Genomic DNA, 19,596 nt, shown 5'->3' with positions numbered 1-19,596 from the left:
GCGAGTCAGGGGGATGTAAGAAGAGAAATAGTACACGTCCCGATTTTTTTGTAATTTCTTATTTCTCTGTCTGTTTGTCCCGTACAAATACTTATTTCTGAAAGTATTAGACCGATTTAATTGAAATTTTGCATGATGATACTTAACATCCCCGGTCAACATCCCGGAAAATTAAGGAGTTCCCGTGGGACAGTTAAAAACCTTTACTTACTAAAATAGCGTAGTACACAACAACGTATGCACATAATTTAATAAAATTTGGCATGTTGATACCTTATATTGCCGGTCTACACCTTAGATACTTTTCATCCCAGACAATTAAAGAGTTCCCGTGGGAAAGTTGAAAATCTCTACTTGCTTATATAGCGTAGTACACAACAACTTGTGCACATTATTTTATAAAATTTGGCATGTTCATACCTTATATTGCCGGTCAACATCTTAGATGCTTTACATCCTGGAAAACTAACGAGTTCCCTTAGGAACAATAAAATACTATAGTGTCTTATATAGCTTAGTACACAACAACTTTTTCACCTAATTTAGTTGATACCTTATTTTGCCGGTAAAACAATGTGTAAGTAGGTAGGTCACACTTAAACTTTTGCGTAACTTAAATAAACAACATGTTATAACCAAAATATAATGTTTATTGCTTTTCAAAATACTCTCCTTTACATTTTAAATATATTTTCATGCGACCGAACCATTTTTTTAAACAGGAGGACCACAGATCTGAAGGCATGTTTTCTACGTGCTGATTGAACGCTATCACTCTTCGGAATTGGTAAAAGTGAAAACCCTCATCTGTGATTTCTGTATTTTCCCTCCATCAAATCTTTGATTTTGGGGAAAATACAGAAATCACAGGGTGCTAGGTCGGGGCTATATGCAGGATGGGTGACGAGTTGTACTTTTTCGGAAGCTAAAAATGACTTAGTTTTGTTGGCCGTGTGTGAAGAAGCGTTGTCATGATGTAGGCGAACACGGCTTTTTGGTCGTCTTTTGCGGACTTTTTTAACACCTTGGGCAAACAAATGGTAGAATACCACTCAGCATTAACACTCTTTTGAACTTCAAGTGGAATTGTGGAGAACCCGTAGTTGAGAATAAAAATCTAATAATTGGTAAAAACCAACGTTTCTCGCCTGCCTCACTTTTGTTGGCCTGTTCTCATTTTCAAACACCCATTCATAAGATTGCTGTTTTGTTTCGGGTTTAAAACAATAAATCCACGTTTCGTCTCTTGTGACAATGTCATAAACAGCATTAGAATGTGCGTGGTCGTACTTCATTAGCATCTGTGAGCACCATTCCACGCGAGCCTGCTTCTGCACCGCTGTCAATTCATGAAGGATCCAACGCAAAGTTTCCGAACTTTCAATTCGTCGTGTAAAATTTTCTGAATTTGGCTCATACCAATCACCAATAGTCCTCGTTTTCTTCAATGTAAAGAAACCCGACCTCTCTCAAATACAGCACCATCGCCTCACGGTGCTCAAGCAAGGTGCTTCTCTCCCAAAAGCATTTTGAAGACGAGCGGCACAGTCTTGCGGAGAGAGAGAACTTTTAAAATCATAAAAATCATCACTCTAAAATCTTTTCGACTTAATTCCATTTTGGTTGCGTACGTAGAACTTTGATGTGTGATAAAAAAAACAATTGACAAATGATTTCACGCCACTTGTTTTTTTAATAGCTAAGAAAGTTGCAACGTTTCAAAAAATATAACATTCGAAATGCAAATAGTTCCGATTAGCTAAAAGTGAAAAATTTTAGTGTATTATAAAATTTAAAAATCCCATGAACATCCCATACATCGATACATACTAAACTTAATCTTGCAACCCTGTGAAAATTTCAGCCCTACCTTCCGGATTTCCAAAGAAGTATCTACTCACATTATAAATACGAAAGTTTGTAAGAATGTGAGGATGTCTGGATGTATGGACAGTAAAAATCTCAGCCCTACCTTCTAGTTTTCCAAAGATGTATCTAATCTTTTATCTAATATTTTAAATAAGAAAGTTTGTGAGAATGTATGGACGTCTGGATGTATGTTTGTTGCTCTTTCATGCGAATCTACTACATGGATTTTATTAAAACTGTACAATAATATAGCTTACATATCAGAATCATGCTTACATCGCAAAATCTGCATGTGTATGCTGACTGAAATAAATCGTTTAACATAATTTAGGAGGACATAATCTCTGGCTACTAAACCGATTTTGAAAATTCTGTTACCAATAAAAATTCAAATTTTTGTGAGTGTCATATTATATATACTATATATTTACCCAAAAATGAAAATACTTTTTCAAAGTAGATAGGTAGTTGTATTTGTAAAATACGTCGGAGAAAAAACCGTTGAACACTAAAACTAAATTGTATGGCAAATAACGTTTGCCGGGTCAGCTAGTATTACAATAAAGTGAATAAGATACAGTAAAATTAATATATATGACAGTACTGAATAAAATAAAATAACTTAAAACCTCAATTGCCCCAAAGGGAACCCCCCTTTAAAAAGAGTAATGTATGTCATTGAACTTTTACACGTTTTGGTTTGTATACATTTTTACATTATATTTTGTTCATCACTAAAATAATATTATATTCCTAATAGCTACTTAAATTTCTTACCTATCGGTAATACATTGCATATTTAAAACAACTGATTATAGTATTTATTGCAACTTTCTTAGCCTCTTTTGCTTACTTAATACTTAAGGAACCTTATTTGTAAATGCTTAAGATTTTGTAGATATAATTTGTTATATTTTTTAAGTTATAACCCTCAGTGTTTTGATTTGCAACAGCGACATCTCAAGTCAATTTCTTAATATGCAAATGTTGGGGTTGAGCACGTTATCAACTGTAAAGTAGATCCTGTAGATGAAGCCACAACCTGGGAGTTGAACAAAGCATACAAGATTTTCTAAACGATATATCACCCGAGTGGTTGGCTCTTTGGGTTTTACTTTGCTATTAATTCGTCGGTTTATTGTAGTACAGAACCCTCGGTGCGCAAGACAGACCCGTGCCTGTTCGCTTGTCTATAATAATAAAGAAAATAAAATATAAAAATAAAGAAAATATTCAGGTACCACGTTAGAATTTGACAAACTGTGTCAGTATATAACTGACACAGATTGTCTACTATCTTTATGCCTTAAAATGTAAAACATTTTTACAACACGGTTTCTTTTTATACATCTAATATAATAATATAGGTAAAATGTCCCCTTTATTGGAGCCCGGCGACGATGTGTCTAATCAGACTAGCGTCTTTCGAGCGAAATGATGGTCTCTGTACAACCACTTACGACGCAGACGTAATAATACCAAACATTATGTCAACTATTTATACGTCCATTGGCGCCAATGCCTTGGGTCAATGTTGTCAGCATTTTTTATTTTCAGAAAGATAATTATAATTGTCATTTCATGAAGTCATTACATCATCAAAGACATTTACTCAATACTTCTCTACGTTTATTTGTCATAACAGATTAGATTGATAGTTGACACATGACATCTAAAGTCAGTGGTTAAATTCTCTTTGGTAGTGGTACTTCTAAGCTGCTTATAGGGTCATGTGGATACTATAATTTTTAATGTTATAATATATCAAGAAAACTACAAGTTTAGTAAATATTAAATAATATATATAACAGTAGAGGCATACAATTAATTAATTGAAATATAACGTACTCACTCAGTGAAGACGATATCATAAAGAATTATATTACTTTATTTAATTAAGGAAGAACAGGTACCTATATTATACATACTTGTTTTCTTACATATTATTCTTTCCAATGGAAGCAAAAGTTAACATTAATAAATTATCTACTTCACAGATTACTTGAAATATTATCCCAGTATATTTATACAATGGCGCAGGTCAAAAATAACAAGAAACTCAAGTGGTCTCTAGACTACAACACAAAGTAAGTAGAGTCCTATGTACAGGATGCATTTTATACCACTACAGCACCTTTTTCTGTCTCATATTTGATTTATAGAATTCTTTATCCCATTAAGACAAAAAATCACTTACATGAGACATAAGTTAAATAAAAAATAAGGTTAGTATTAATAACTTATCCGGTATGAATATGTGGTTAGTTTAAAGAATTAGTGGTTAAGAATAGGTACAGTAATCTAGTGTGAGGACACAGTGATATATCACAATAGCAAATAAAGGTTAACAAATACAGTAAATGAGTAACAAGATTATTAGCAAAATAGTAAATACAAAGTAACAACTCAAGACAGGTTCTTGGGTTGTGGTACAAGATATTAGTAGTGTTAAAACTGTATTTTTTGGTATTAAGGGCTCCATAGCTAACAAATCAGATAAATATCACTTTATTACATGAATATATTCAATGAACTAACACTAATGAATGTCAATGTTTTCTTTTCTTTTTACATTAGCCCCCACTTTAGAAGAGGTTGAGCTTTAATGATAAGTGGTGAGACAGTCATTGCCACTCTTTTAAATCAACACTTACAGCTTCATCATATTACAATAATAATTTAAATTATGCATAACAATATATGTAAAGTGATGCTTCAAATATCAAATACTTGAATGTCTTAAATGAGTTTTCTAAATGTCAGTGCTACAGGAGTGCTCAAACGGTCGGGATCTACAGGTAAATAGCGAGTGCTTTTTGAGTTGATCTCGAGAAAAAAATCCGGTATAATAAACTAAAATCGGTAATTACGTATCATCTCATAAAAAGTATGCTCAAGACATGCAGTGTCACACTTCAACATCCAAAGTCACTATTTAGTTAAGCTTAGAACTTTAGAACGCGTTTGTTTTGTAAGAACCAATAAACTCACATTTTTGAATGATAATTATGAGTTTTTTCATTGACATTTAAGAGTAGACCTACACTTACCTTGACTAAAAAAATGCATATTTTGCGTAAAACTAATATCTATGTCATTGTGACACTCTACCTAGACAACAATCCTTCATCACACATACTTGAAGCCCCTCAGAGCCAATTGATTGTAGTCTAACAATTTTGAGGTAGATCGCCAGCAGTTCAAGCTTGAGCACCCCTGCTCTACACCTTATCTATCAAATTTGTTGGTGAAATTCTGAATTTTGGGCTTACAAGAATCCTGAATGGAAAGAGCATTCACCTGGTTATTTTGTATAGTTGAACTTTTGCTTGTCGTTTCACTTCTATCATACATGGTTTAGACTAGACAATCACTGCAGTTACATTAAAGTTGTGAGGCATCATATTCAACACACATTTGTTTTTGATAGCATAAAGCTCAGATATAATTTCACATGTAATTTGTTATTATATTTCATGGTAATTTAGCTATAAATTTATGCAAATATATTATAACAACTAAAGGCTGTTTCAGAAAGAAAATAATTTTTAATATTTTGTAATTAAGTAGTTGATAATTACTTAAGACATACATACATATACTTACACACAACTCGAAATCTTTAGAAGTGTTCTAGTGTGATTAGAGCAATAAATGTTGTACCTTTAATACTGTGAACCTGTAATTGATAGTCGGCACTCATTAGTTGTAGTAGTTTAGTTTTCATGTGCCATTGGTTCAATAATAATACATCATTGCTTAATCTTTTAATATAACATTTAATTTGGTTTCAGATCTCGATCACAATCAGTTGACATACCATCCCCTCCTGGATATAGTCAGTCATTAAGTTCAAGTTATGTTGAATCATCTAAAGATTCCGATTCAAATCTACTGTTGATTAAAAAGTTATGGGATGTGGCATTAGGTCCTCTCAAACAGGTGCCAATGAATCTTTTCATAATGTACATGGCAGGAAATTCTATTTCAATATTTCCTATCATGATGGTTGGAATGCTGATTGTTCGTCCTGTTAAGGCTCTATTCTCGACTCAAAGCACATTTAAAATAGTTGAAGGAACTCAAGCTGTGGGCCAAAAGATTGTTTACATGTTTGGAAATATCGTTAACATATTACTGGCCTTATATAAGTTTCAAAGTATGGGATTATTGCCTACACACTCCAGTGACTGGCTTGCATTTGAAGAGCCTTTGACAAGAGTTGAACATATTGGAGGTGGTTTGTCAATGTTGTAAATAAAAAATGTTATATATTCAATATTTATTAAATTGGTACTACATTATAAGATATTTACATGTTGTTTCAATTCATTGTCGTTTCTATTAATCTTCTTGTTTCTTAATCACTTTTCTTACCATTTAGTTCATCCATTTTTGTTTTCACAAAACTCTGAAATCTTTGAAATAAAACCATTGGATCCTCAACCTTTTCTATCTGAAATTTGACATATTTAATTATAAAATATTACTTAAAATTAGCTTCAAATTATAATTGTGAAGAAACTGAAATTTATGTGGTGAAATATTGTTTCTGGTTCAGACAAATAAAAAAAAAAAGAAAAAAGCAACAAACCATTTCTTTTTTTGCTCCAGAGCTCTTTCACATTCTTGAGCTGTTCTCTTACAAAATAAGGCAAGAAATCCCTGCATTGAAAACAAGATAAATAATAATGATTTATGTGTAAAATCATAGATCAAAAGAGGCCATACAATGAATCTGAACCAGGAACAGTATTTAATTCATTTTGAGAGACAAGCATGGCCTCCTTTGCAAATATATGCATAGGTACTAACAATTGTAATTTTTTGTTGAATACTGACCTCGTATGACTGGGCAACATATACACCAGTGTACACACCAGCACCAAAAATTATCTGAAATAATTATGAAAATACCATAGTTTAACATAGTTCTGTGTATTTATAGATCAGTATTTTATGCATGCTTTATATCTACACAACTATTGTAAATAATGGTGTTATCATCCAACATAACTTACACTAGTTTTGAAAATTGAGCTAAAACAGCCCATGTTGTTTTATTTACTTTTTATCTATAATATTTGTATAAAAATTTCATTTTGGTGTTTTGTTAGTTAAACAATAATTTTGGCAAGGTGTCACAACTCACAATCAATTTGACATTAAAAAGAAATTCAAAATTTAAAATATTGACACTACAAAATCAAAGTATAATAATTTATAATGGGACTAGAAGGCTACGCTAAAACTAAATAGAATACAGGTAAGTTCAGAGATTTTTAATTTTAGGTAGGACACTAGTAGGTATTAACACAGACAATTTCTGTGTGTAATTTAATCTATTGATTCTATGTTTTTAAAACAGTTTCAGCTTAATTATCAAGTTAAGCCCAAGTTAATTTAGATATTTCAAGATTGACTCACTTCCAAATGTTGATATATATTAGTAGGATAATTCCCAAAGGTTAACAGTTACGACTATGTTGCTTGCATTTTCTATTTTCAAAAAGCCTTGAAGGTAAAACAAAAAAAATCTACTTATTTAAAAACTTGAATTCAAAACTATGATTGATCAAATATTTTTAGCACTGTCACTGGTCATTTATATTTTCGTAATAAATAATTATTGGTTGTCAATACGTTTAGAATATCATTTTAGCTAAAAACTTACCAGTCCTCTGAGCATTTTCACCATCAAGTATTCTTATGTTGTTCACCTTTTATTGTTGTTCAGTCGTAATTTTTTTCTTTTTTTGTTTTATTTGCTGAAATTGATTGAATTCGTTACTTGAATCAATTTAGAATATTATATGTTTGAAATAAGAATAATGGAACTGTTTTTGTTATTTCGGTTACATTAAATAACTTATTTAATATTCACGCAAAAAACCTTTTGAGCCTTAGGACATTTTGTAATACTTAGAAATAGAATAGGTCATAGGAACAATAAACAAGATATCGTAAGGTATTAATTGTAATTACTAAATTCAATGTATTTTTATAAATAAAATTTACTTTTAACTATGACATTTAGCGTCAAATGTCAATGTTATTAAACCAGTCCTGAAAACTCATGTCAATTGTCAAGTGGCAATAAAAAAATAAATCCTAATTCTGGCCTTAGTTGAAGTGTGGACTATGGATGGACAAAGAAATAATGGTACCATCGAAGAATATATTTAAAATGTACAGCGCCCAGAACGCGTCGGGATAATAGTACAAGATATTGTGCTTGATCTAGATCACAATACACAAAAATTTATAGTAATAAAAGGGACGTAAAACAATTGTCAGTAAATCAGAGTTTTTGTTAGTTTGTCGGTCGCAACCTTCACTTGCATTCAGCACGTCGGTTGTGATCGTAATATTATATTTAAAGTCGAAATTTTGCGTTTACAGACAGTAATTAAGTTGTGACTATAAGTGGTTATTGAGTAGGTTACATTTTTGTATGTGTGTATTGTCATTTTTTGTTATCTAAAATACAGAACTGATGACGAATTAACCATATCGACAGAACCAACCTTATGATTTTTTTATTGACTTACGAAAATGTAAGAAAAGCTGAGATTTACAACACCTGAAGAGGCGATGAATAAAAAGCAGCTTTATAAGAGGACAAACGAGCGTACGGGTCACCTGGTATTAAGTGATCACCGCCGCCCACATTCTCTTGCAACACCAGAGGAATCACAAGAGCGTTGCCGGCCTTTAAGGAAGGTGTACGCGCTTTTTTTGAAGGTAGCCATGTCGTATCGTCCCGGAAACACCGCACAAGGAAGCTCATTCCACAGCTTTGTAGTACAAGTGAGAAAGCTCCTTGAAAACCGCACTGTGGAGGACCGCCACACATACAGATGGTGGGGATGATATCCTAACCTGTGGCGTGTCGTGCGAAGGTGGAATTCGGCGGCAGGAATCAGGTTAAACAGCTCTTCGGAACACTCCCCGTGATAAATGCGGTAGAAGACACACAATGAAGCGACGTCTCTACGCAATACCAAGTGATCCAGCCGTTCACAGAGCACTGGGTCCCCGACAATTCGAGCTGCTCTGCGTTGCACACGGTCAAATGGATCGAGCTGATACTGGGGTGCACCAACCAGAGATGACAGCAATACTCCATTTGTGGCCGGAGCTGCGCTTTGTAGAGCGCTAGAATGTGGGCTGGCTTGAAGTATTGCCGTGCTCTAATGATGACGCCCAGCTTCTTCGAAGCCAATTTGGCTTTGCCCTCCAGATGGCCACGGAATTGGCAATCGCTTGATTTCGATCGCTCGGTGTTTTTTTAGTGGTAAACGCGAAAACTTGAGTCTTCTGGGGGTTAAATTGCACAAGATTCAATTTACCCCATTCCGCGACCTTCTCGAGAGAGGACTCGATAGAAGACACAAGTTTTTCCCGGCACTGGTCGACGTTTTGTCGACCTGCATGGCCCATGTATACCGCATCACCAGTGCTGTAGTCTGCATAACAATGTATGTTAGAGGTGTCCAACATATCATTGATATGCAGAAGAAACATTGTGGGACATAGCACACAACCTTGGGGCACTCCAGCGTTCACGGGCTTGGGATTCGAGCAAAAACCATCGACAACGACTTGTATGCTGCGCCCAGTGAGGAAGCTGGAGGTCCACTTGCATAAGCTCTCGGGAAGCCCAAATGATGAAAGTTTTGAGAGGAGCGCCTTGTGCCATACACGATCAAAGGCCTTCGCTATATCCAGGCCTTCCCCCTTGCTTTCAATAGCCGCCGCCCATCTATGTGTTAGGTATACCAGATCACCTGCCGACCGACCATGGCGAAAGCCGTATTGTCGGTCGTTGATGAATTGGTGACCCTCTAGGTATACCAAAAGCTGGCGGCTAATAATGCTCTCCATGATTTTGTAGAGCAGGGAAGTAATAGCAATAGGCCTGTAGTTTGCCGGATCCGAACTGTCTCCTTTTTTTTGGATTGGATGGACAAGGGCTGACTTCCATGAGTCAGGGACTACGCCTTTGGAATAAGAGTGCCGAAATAAACGCGTTAGCACCGGCGTCAACTCAGGGGTACACGTTCTAAGCACATTGGAGAAATGCCATCCGGCCCGCTCGACTTCCTGACGTCCAACGAAAACAGAGCTCGCCTAACAGAGTTTTCTGTCTGAACTGTACTTCAGGCATAGAGCTCTGAAACCGTGGGATGGTCGGCGGTGTATTTCCGTTGTCGTCAAGAGTCGGGTTGGAGGCGAAAAGAGTGCACAGAAGGACGTTCCGAGTGGGGCGTCGACAGAGACCTGGTAACTATCGGGATGTGTAGTCAGCAGAAGATCTAATAAGGACAGCATGTGGCTATCCACATCCGGGTGCCGCGTTGGCGACTCAACCAATTGGAACAGACCATACGCCAATGCAAAATTATGCACAGATCGCCCTGCGTAGTCTGTGGTACGTGATCTAAGCCATTCGGCATTGTTCTCGTTGAGATCACCCAAGACTACGATTTCAGCGGAGGGGATCTGTGCAAGCACGTCGTCAATTACCGCTTGAACGCAGCCTATGAGATGATCGGTTTCTGCCTTACCACTATGGGACCTGTAAACACACGCATAGATGCAGACGCGGTCCTCTAAATCTACGCGGAGCCAGAGAGTAGACAGATCCCTACCCTCAAAATTGCCGAGACGGCGACAGCAGATATCCTCCCTAACGTACACACAATACCCGGCATGAGGCAAAAAATTGTGCTCAATTTTGTACCCGGGGTACGTCAAATATGACGTATCGCTAGGTCGATATATCTGCGTCTCCGTAAGGAAACACAAGGCCGGCTGCGCCGTCTCAAGGTGGTGGTGGACGGCGTTTAAGTTGGAGTGAATTCCCCTGATGTTACAAAAGTCCACATTAAGCGTGGAGCGGGGTGCCGTGGTGTTGCTGCACTGTTTGTCCTGTGACATACGCGGTACTGTGCCCTCCCCAGAATACGATGGGCAGCCCGAGCGCGAATGCTCGGGGAGGGATTTTCCGGCTCTACTAGAGCCGGTACCCTCCTGGGGTAATTAAGGAGGGTATGGCTTCCGGTCCTCGACACTAACCTATGCGAAACATAGCAGCACTACGCCGCTACTTCACGCCGGTATTCTGTGCGAGTGTGGTAAGTAACCCGGACGAGTCTGGCCCGATTGTGCTGACGTCAAAAGACGGTAGCGTGACTCTTCCACTTTCAATAAGCCCTTAGTCGCTACCCTATTCTTTTTACGCCCCGGGGAAGCACGGGGCGAAAGAATACAAAAACCGGTAAATATGTCAAATACATAATAATATGTGCATCATAAATGAGAATCTAGAAACAGCATGATCTAAGTATATTAGGCTGCAAAAACAATACTGCACGGAAATCCGAAAAATAACCACAAAGTATTGATTGAGTTAGCATAATATTAATACGTGATAAGTAATTTAACAACACTTAAAATAATGTATGAAATGTTAATTATGTTATAACACTATATGCATATATAAAGAATGCCCGGTGGTAGAATTAGGAATTAACAGTTAAATTAAATAATATCTACTAATGAAATAAGTTTATTTCAAAAACCATTATAAAGAATACAACTGCGGATTTTATTTGTTTTATATTATTTTGCTTAAATGTTGACCGTCACGTCGGACACACTCTTGAAATCTGGCATCCGTATTCCGTGTCAAACCCTGCCCGATGCCATTAACCTCACGAATGTCAAGTATTTTTTTTAGTGCTGAGATGATCGCTGGGTTTGTTATATACACTTTACTTTCGGGGTTTCCAAAAATGAAAACGTCCATAGGGAAAAGATCCGGAACCTGGGGGGCCAGGGTATATCACCGAACGGCTTATTAGTATAATGGGGAAGAAATCCCGCAGAATCACTATGGTATCTTTGGTCATGTGCGGCGTGGTGCCAGAAAATAATCGATCAGCAGGCGGCGGTTCGAGATACCACCCACAGAAATTGCTCCCATAAGGCTGTTTGTCCACTGCCACGGTTACCGGCACGTCACTGAGAACTAGATTATTTCTAGCCGAGATCAAATTAACGTGACGGCGATCGTTTGTCTTTTCTGTCAGTAGAACAAACAATGATGTACATAACCTTTTGGAATAATGTAGTCTAAAGCCATCGGAAATAAATGATTTTATAATTTGTAGTTATAAAATTATTACGATGATTATAGCATTTGTGTAAACAGATTTTATTATATCGCTTTATAATTGCCAATTTTTTAAAGTAGGTATTAAAGTGTTTATTTAAACAGTTTTCCTTGAAAACTCCAAGATGGCTTCTTTTTTTTCCGAAACCTCCAACAAATATCGTTAATGTATACAAAAATGTATCCAAAAACTTAACAAATTATATATAAAACCTGCCTCGAGAATCACGCTATCGATTGGTGAAAACAGCATGAAATTCTGTGCAGTAGTTTTTGAGTTTATCGCGAACAGGCAGATAATAATAATATATTTATTTGCAAAAAACATAGTATACAATGGTGTTTAAATTTAAATAAATAATAAGAGCTTACATGTTTTGCCAGCACTATTCCTAGCATGCAAATATTTAAACACAATGAATATCAGAATTTCATTTCCATAAATTCCTTAACACTATAAAAATTATAACCATTTAGCCAACTATACAGCTTATTCTTAAATAATCTAGAATTTAATTTTTTTTGCTTCTCGGTAACTTATTATAAACACGAACACAATTACATGCACAACTTTTATTATATTTAAGTAGTAATTTTTGGAACATCATGAAGAACGAGTCGTTGTGGATCACGTCGGTTCCGCGGATTTAGATCATTAGCTGACTTAAACAATTCTTTTTTTTTACAAACATACATATCTCGAAGATGTAAAGCGACGGCAAAGGTAACAATTCTAGTTTTTTAAATATGGGTTGACACGATTACTCAGGATGCATCCCGTACATTGCCCTAATACACTTCTTTTGAGCAATAAATGCTCTGTTTATATCTGTGCTGTGTCCCCATAATATAAGCCCGTAGCGCAGTAACGATTCTACATGTGCGTGATAAGTCATTATAGCAGTTTTTAAGCTTGTTACTTTTTTGACTTGCTTAAGCGCATATACGAACTTATTTATTCTCTTAGATATATTATCTACTTGCTCTTTCCAATTGAAGTTCTCATCTATTATTACTCCTAGAAACTTTGTATGTGCTTTTTCTTTAATTGTTGTTATTTTTAGTTGTATATTGTATTTAGGATTATAACATTTATTGAAATTGATATATACGGATTTATTAAGATTTATTTTCAAATTGTTTATATCAAGCCATTGTATTAATTTATTTATAGTGTTATTAATTTCAATCTCATGAGTATTGATACAGTTATTATTTTTTTCAGACGCTACAACGATTGTGATATCATCAGCAAATAACACACATTGATGTTTGGTTATGTTAATAATATCATTTACATATAGTAAGAATAGGATAGGGCCCAGCACACTTCCTTGTGGAACGCCACATTTATTGTGCTTGTATTCGGACATATCTCAATTGTCATCTATTTTATCAATAACGACACATTGTTGCCTGTTGCTAAGATATGATGCTATCCACTGAAGTGTAGGACCCCTGATACCGATTAATTCAAGCTTATCTAGTAGCAGATTGGAGGAGACTAAGTCGAAGGCTTTCGAGATATCAAAAAATAGTCCAGTAGTTAGATTGCTATTGTTGATACTTGTAACTATAGACTTTACAAGAGTGAATACCGCTAATGAAGTGGACTTATTTTTTTGAAAGCCAAACTGTTCGTTGCTAAGAAGTTCATTACTTACTACATTTCATAAACCTAGTAGTTTTATAAAATGTAGTAATAAAATTATTTGCCTTTGATCTTTAATAAACTTCAATTATATTTGACTGATAACTGACTACTTGAGTTTATAAAACGTTATTATAACGGATTTAGTTAATTAATATTACCTATACAATAAAATATTAAAATAATTTTGTTTTTGCAAACCGAAAACTTACTAACTATTTAATTATCGTCTGGGGAATTGTCGTATTTCATCATTTCTATCGACTTTCGGCAATCATGAAAGACACATTTAAACTTGACACTAGAAAAGTGAAAAACATTTGATTTATAGAGCATAATTATGTTAAATTTGTTTTTAAAACTGAGTTTTAATACAAGGTTGACTTAACTTATTATTTAATAGACATAAAGACTTGGACATATGAACGGATTAGTAGGTAGGTAAATCATGATAGTTATGATTGTTTGCAAGAGAAAAAATAAAAACAAAAAGAAACAACAACTAAAAAAATTTAATGATTTTTTATTTTTTATTTAATTTAATTTACTTTATTTAATAAAAAAATAATGATTTTAAGTCCAACCTTACATCTGATCGGGTAGTCTGTACCTATGCTTTGAAAAAAAATAATTTTAAACAAAACTATTATTACCTTAATCATTTCATATCTAAATATCTAGATACTCTTGTAAAACAGTACATTTTTTTTAAGGGGACACAAAGGTGATAATAGGACATAAACCATTGGGAATATTTTTATGAAACTTTCATATTTCAAAAGATAATTTTGTTGCCAAAAATTTTAGTATGCGGCTTTTATTCGCATTATGTTTGATCGAGATAATGCCAATAATGTTAAATTATCGGCAGAATTGCTGACAAGTGTCACGAATAGACGCTAACGCTCCGCGCAAATACAACACAATTTCGTTTGGTTAAAACTTTCGCCCCAAAGTGATTGTTAAATCGTCGTATTGTTATAATTCTAATATTATATTTTAATAATAATGATATTGACACTCTCTTACACAAATTATCTTCTGTGGGTACAAGACAACGATAAATTTAATACAATATACCTACTCAAACATACATAAATACAAATAAACAACCACGACTAAGAAACAAACATTCATATTCATCATATAAATGCTTTCACCTGCCGGGATTGGAACCCGGGACGTCTAGCGCAATAGGCAGGGTCACTAACCACTGGTGTATAGGGGCCGTCTATTTAAATCGGAACTTTAATTAGCACATCATAAAATATGGATAAAAAATCTGCATTCGTACCGGGGGTACGTCGTCTATACACAGGGAATGACGCAAGACACAAGCTCCTCACCAATCGCTAAAGATGGGAATTCGTGTCGCCTTTAAACAATGACCCTCTACATGATTGAGAACGTAAAATAAAAAGCAGGTTAAATAATAAGAAACATTTATTGGCAGCAATTATTCAACTAGGTACTACGGAGCACTACGTCGCTAGTATAAAATATCGTAAAGAGTGGAATGCACGTTTCAGATCACCCTTTATGCTCACAAAATTATACGTTATTAAAAGGTGACCCTATTTAGTCGGCTTAAAATGTAATTTAGATATATTATTCAAAAGGTACGAAGTTTCTATAATTCATCGTAAGTAGTACATCCCTATATAACTCTTAATGGTAATCAATAAAATTTTACTCATGTATATCATCCAATAATAAAATTTATTAACGATATTGCATAGTTAACTTATGTAATAAACATATAGTTATATGTAATAATTAATAACATATATTATATATAATAATATATGAACAGAAAATTCCTCGTAAATATACATTCTGAGCAAAATTTTGGAATCACTTACTTGAAATTGGTTCCGCGCGATCTTGCATACTATATACATTTTTAATTATCATAGAAATGACATCATTTTAAAGATCCACGTCTCCATTGTCGTACAAGATAAAGGGTCAAAAGTAGCGAAGATGTGCACCGGTCAACGTGTGAAAGCCGACTGATAAAGAAAATCCGATAACAGGTGCTTCTATACGGGGTCAATAGGTCGCAACTCGCGACGTATCAAACAATAATTGAAAGACGTCTTTTTCATTATTCCTTCACTTTATCCGGGATAGCTCCTTAACTACTGGCTCGATTTGAATTAATATGGTTTAAAGTTGACAGTTGAACCTTTAAAGTGATGTCATTTTTATTATAATTAATACTTTATTTAGTAAGCAAGATCGCGCGGAACCAATTTCAAGTAAGTGATTCCAAACTTTTGCTTGCGACTGTAGAATAGATTCTATCTCTAGAAGCTTAACTCAAATGTGATGCATTATACAGTGCTTGTATTGAACCTACGTACTTATTGATCTTAATTAGTTTCTAAGATCACATTAAGAGCCTATCCGTATTACTTTATTATTATGCGTATGGTTCCAGAGACTACATTTGTTCAGACATATCTTAACCCTAATAACTGCATTGACATTTCGGCTTTCCTGAGAATCTGAATTTATTTTTCAAAATTGTAAACGAAACTTTTTTTCTGATTACAAATACAAGATTAGGTATTAATAAACTAATTAACTATGAGGTATTATTCTATATTAAACATCGTAGAGCTACAATGACAATATTATATGAACGCACAGCTTACTTAACTTAACCGTAATCATAAAAAAAATCACTTATATAAAACAATTTGCCATCACGGACGAGTAAAAAAAGGACTCCGCGCCATTATATTAGCAAGTGAAGCACTTTTATGCTAGTGTGTGCGGTAACGGGAGATACTAGTTACCCAATTTTTTCTCCCAAATAATCATATATGGTTACAAATACATTTATGGTATCGTTTTTACACTTTTTCACAACGCACGACGGCATTTTTAAAATATTTTATTGAGACGCAAACTGATCTGTCACAGACGATGACAATTCTCATAATGGCCGCCTAACGGCCTGTAGTAGTGTGTGTGCGTGGGGCTATGTATTTACACGTTAATTAGCTTGTTTTGGTGCTAGACTGTTATTTTAGGTGACACGGAGTCCTTATTTTTTTACTAGTCCGTGTTTGAACATTTAAAAATTTCAATCATCAGTTAAGACTTTCTACACGCATGTTTATTAACATTGCTCTATAATTATTGGGATGGGTGTAAATATGATGATGATTTGATAAAAAACCTCTTGATATAATTATGTACATAACAGTAAAAAAATTCATTAAACGTTATATGTACGCATATACAGATAAGTACGTTAATTAATAATAGTTAAGAAATTTAATTTCTTAAATTTTAATGAGTGTATGGTTTTATTATAAAATTATTCTTAATGTAATTATGTTACATGTTGTTTCAGTTCAATTTTATTGACTATTATATTATATATATTCTATTTATTGAAATGAAATGAAAAGCATAATCTTAACAACAATCTGAATTATCATATCAATATATAAGTCATTTAAATAAAAATTATACGTAGCCTAACTAGTTTTATTGTTTTGAACAACTAACAATACTTAAATATTAGTTAATATAACAAATTATAGTAGGAACATCATTCTTCAAATTACCAATATAATGTCTAAAATTGAAGGCTTTGCATGCTTAATTGCTTACACATACTTACTTAACAATAAGGTACAATTAATTAGATATTATTATACACTAAAAATCTATCCTAGCAAGTACAAATTACGATCTGAAATACTCGTGGTCCAATATAATTGTTTCGGCAGTACACAAATATATTTATATCTCACAATAGTGTACAGAGTCTACTTAATCGTGTGTTTCCAGTACTTACGTATATAGCTACGCTCACTGTTCTGCACTTCTAAATAAGTATTGTATAGAGTCCTCGTGAAGGGCTATAAGAAGCATTATCACACCACCTGTTAAAATACCAAGGACTGCAACGACTACATGCGAGGTTTTACCCTTATTGTTTTCATTTATTTCTGGCACCAAATCGGCTAAAGCTATATAGAAAAATGTACCAGCAGTTGCGGCGTATATCCATTGGGAAGCCGACTCGTGGTCTTCCGCAAGCCATATACCAACAGCCATGCCTATAAAACTTAGCACTGACGACAGCAAATTGTAATAAAGAGCGCGTTTAATACTCATTCCTGAACGTAACAGCACTGCAAAGTCTCCAAGCTCATGTGGTAGCTCATGGCAGAATACTGCTAGAGCAGTCGCAAACCCTGTTACTGGGTCACCGCTGAACGCAGCCCCTATAGCGAGTCCATCTGTTAGATTGTGCAAGCCATCACCAACGATGACCATCAATGCAGTAGACGTCATCGGACGCTCAACTGGCGGAGGAGGCGAGCCTGGCATAATAGCGCCGAGCTCAATTGATTCTATCTGTTTTGCAGATTCTACTTTCTCTTCAACCGTTCTCTCTTCGTTGTCGTGTGAATGTGAATGACCTCCGTTTAAAGTTTGCATTACGGCTTCGACGGTGTAAAATAGTAATATTGTAAGAAATGTTACGCTGCATTTTAGAATAACTTCAGATTCTTCCTCCGGTTCATATGGGTTTCCGTGAGACTTCAAAGCGTGAGGTAACAGGTGGAGTAATGCGTCGCCACATAGAGTACCAACTGCTATTGCAATTAAGAAGTGCAAGACGTGGTTGAACATGGCTGACTTAATCATTGGTACTATAGCGACTCCCAGTAGCCCAGTCGCGCTGATGACTAATATGCTCAGTGATGCATATATCCATGCTGAAAAAGGCAAAAAAAAATTACAATGAATATTTTTTTAAGAGAATTCATGCTCTGTGTGTCGTTTGTAGAAAACAAACAATACCGAAGCCAAAAGGGTACATTTAAGAATTTTTGTTTGCCAGTTTGTTTGTTTGTCTGTTTGACTATATGTCCAGACAATACGAAAAATCTTACTGAATAGGTTTAACTCGAAATTATATCAACTGGCTACATATTATCAATAGATGCAGGCATAGTATTTTTGCTAACGTTCCAATAAACTTCATTTTCGTTAACATAATAATATTTTGTTTTATTTTACCTTTACCAATGTATACTGGAGTAAGGGACGGAACAAGCGACTGTTAGACATCTGATTCGTAACGATTCAAAAAACATGGATAAGCCTACTGCGATATAGATACTAATGCTCCGTACCTTAACAGGATAAGGACACTGCTGTTTGGAGTCAGATATATACGGGGCATAGATATTGTGGAAATAATACCCTGAAGGAAGACTGTATACTTCTACGACTAGATGTAACATTAAGGCCCGATTTCACCATTAAGTAGAAAGCGATTAGAACATTTTAAACTATATTTAAGCCTGTAAACGAGTCTACAGATTCAATTCGGTTTTCACGAACACAATCTAAACGCAGTTATATAGTCTAAACGCATTTAAAAGGCATAAAAGGCATTTATTTTCTCAAAATTTATTCCTTTAGAATTCTTCGGAAACAAATGGCGCTCTGAGAGAGAAGAAGCGGGGCTTGTTCTGTCATAATAAATAATCATAATCTAGTCCCAGGCTGTCCGATCACTTAGATAGAATGTTGATCTCCGAATATTCAACATATTTGATCGCGTTCAAAAGCTGTCACTGTGCTTATGACATGTGAACTCAGTTTACGAATTAAATTTATGAACTATGCGGGACTCCAATCCGCGACCTCTCGCGTTCTGTGCGTGCGCTCTTCTACTGAGCGAACCGTTCGAGTGACGTAACATTCATAAATCTTGATATGTCTTGACCAACTCAGGTTGTGGCTTCATCTACAGGATCTACATTACAGTTGATAACCTGCTCAACCCCAATATTTGCATATTACGAAATTGACTTGAGATGTCGCTCTGGTGGGTTGTGAAATTGAGGCTAAATGG

The 19,596-nt window shown here is 35.0% G+C and overlaps 2 protein-coding genes and 1 long non-coding RNA gene across 4 annotated transcripts in view; 1 reads left to right on the top strand and 2 right to left on the bottom strand.

Annotated features, from left to right (window-relative positions):
• The first annotated feature begins 3,561 nt into the window (after window positions 1-3,561).
• On the top strand, window positions 3,562-6,184 carry LOC126969016 (ER membrane protein complex subunit 4). The gene is made up of 3 exons (XM_050814286.1): window positions 3,562-3,778; window positions 3,867-3,956; window positions 5,664-6,184. Exons 2-3 carry the CDS (start codon window positions 3,901-3,903, stop codon window positions 6,124-6,126), a joined length of 519 nt encoding a protein of 172 aa, XP_050670243.1. The 5' UTR covers window positions 3,562-3,778; window positions 3,867-3,900; the 3' UTR covers window positions 6,127-6,184.
• LOC126969024 (uncharacterized) lies at window positions 6,137-7,900 on the bottom strand. Of its 2 annotated transcripts, XR_007730316.1 has the most exons (4): window positions 7,763-7,900; window positions 7,544-7,637; window positions 6,712-6,765; window positions 6,137-6,325 (listed from the first exon to the last, which is right to left on the bottom strand). It is a non-coding gene; the product is annotated as an uncharacterized LOC126969024 (long non-coding RNA). The 2 variants fall into 2 exon arrangements; XR_007730315.1 differs by having other exon boundaries at window positions 7,544-7,867.
• Window positions 7,901-15,125: 7,225 nt separating this feature from the next.
• Window positions 15,126-19,596, bottom strand: part of LOC126968939 (zinc transporter ZIP10) — a 28,386-nt gene continuing 23,915 nt past the window's right edge. The window contains exon 4 of the mRNA XM_050814167.1: window positions 15,126-18,448. Within this exon, the coding sequence (XP_050670124.1) occupies window positions 17,532-18,448 (917 nt within the window). The 3' untranslated portion in view covers window positions 15,126-17,531. The remainder of the gene's footprint in view (window positions 18,449-19,596) is intronic.

The sequence above is a fragment of the Leptidea sinapis genome, chromosome 17 (genome assembly GCF_905404315.1).
Source record: "Leptidea sinapis chromosome 17, ilLepSina1.1, whole genome shotgun sequence".
Lineage (NCBI taxonomy): Eukaryota > Metazoa > Arthropoda > Insecta > Lepidoptera > Pieridae > Leptidea > Leptidea sinapis.
The sequence above is the reverse complement of the archived record's forward strand: the minus strand, read 5'-3'. Positions and strand labels throughout refer to the sequence as shown.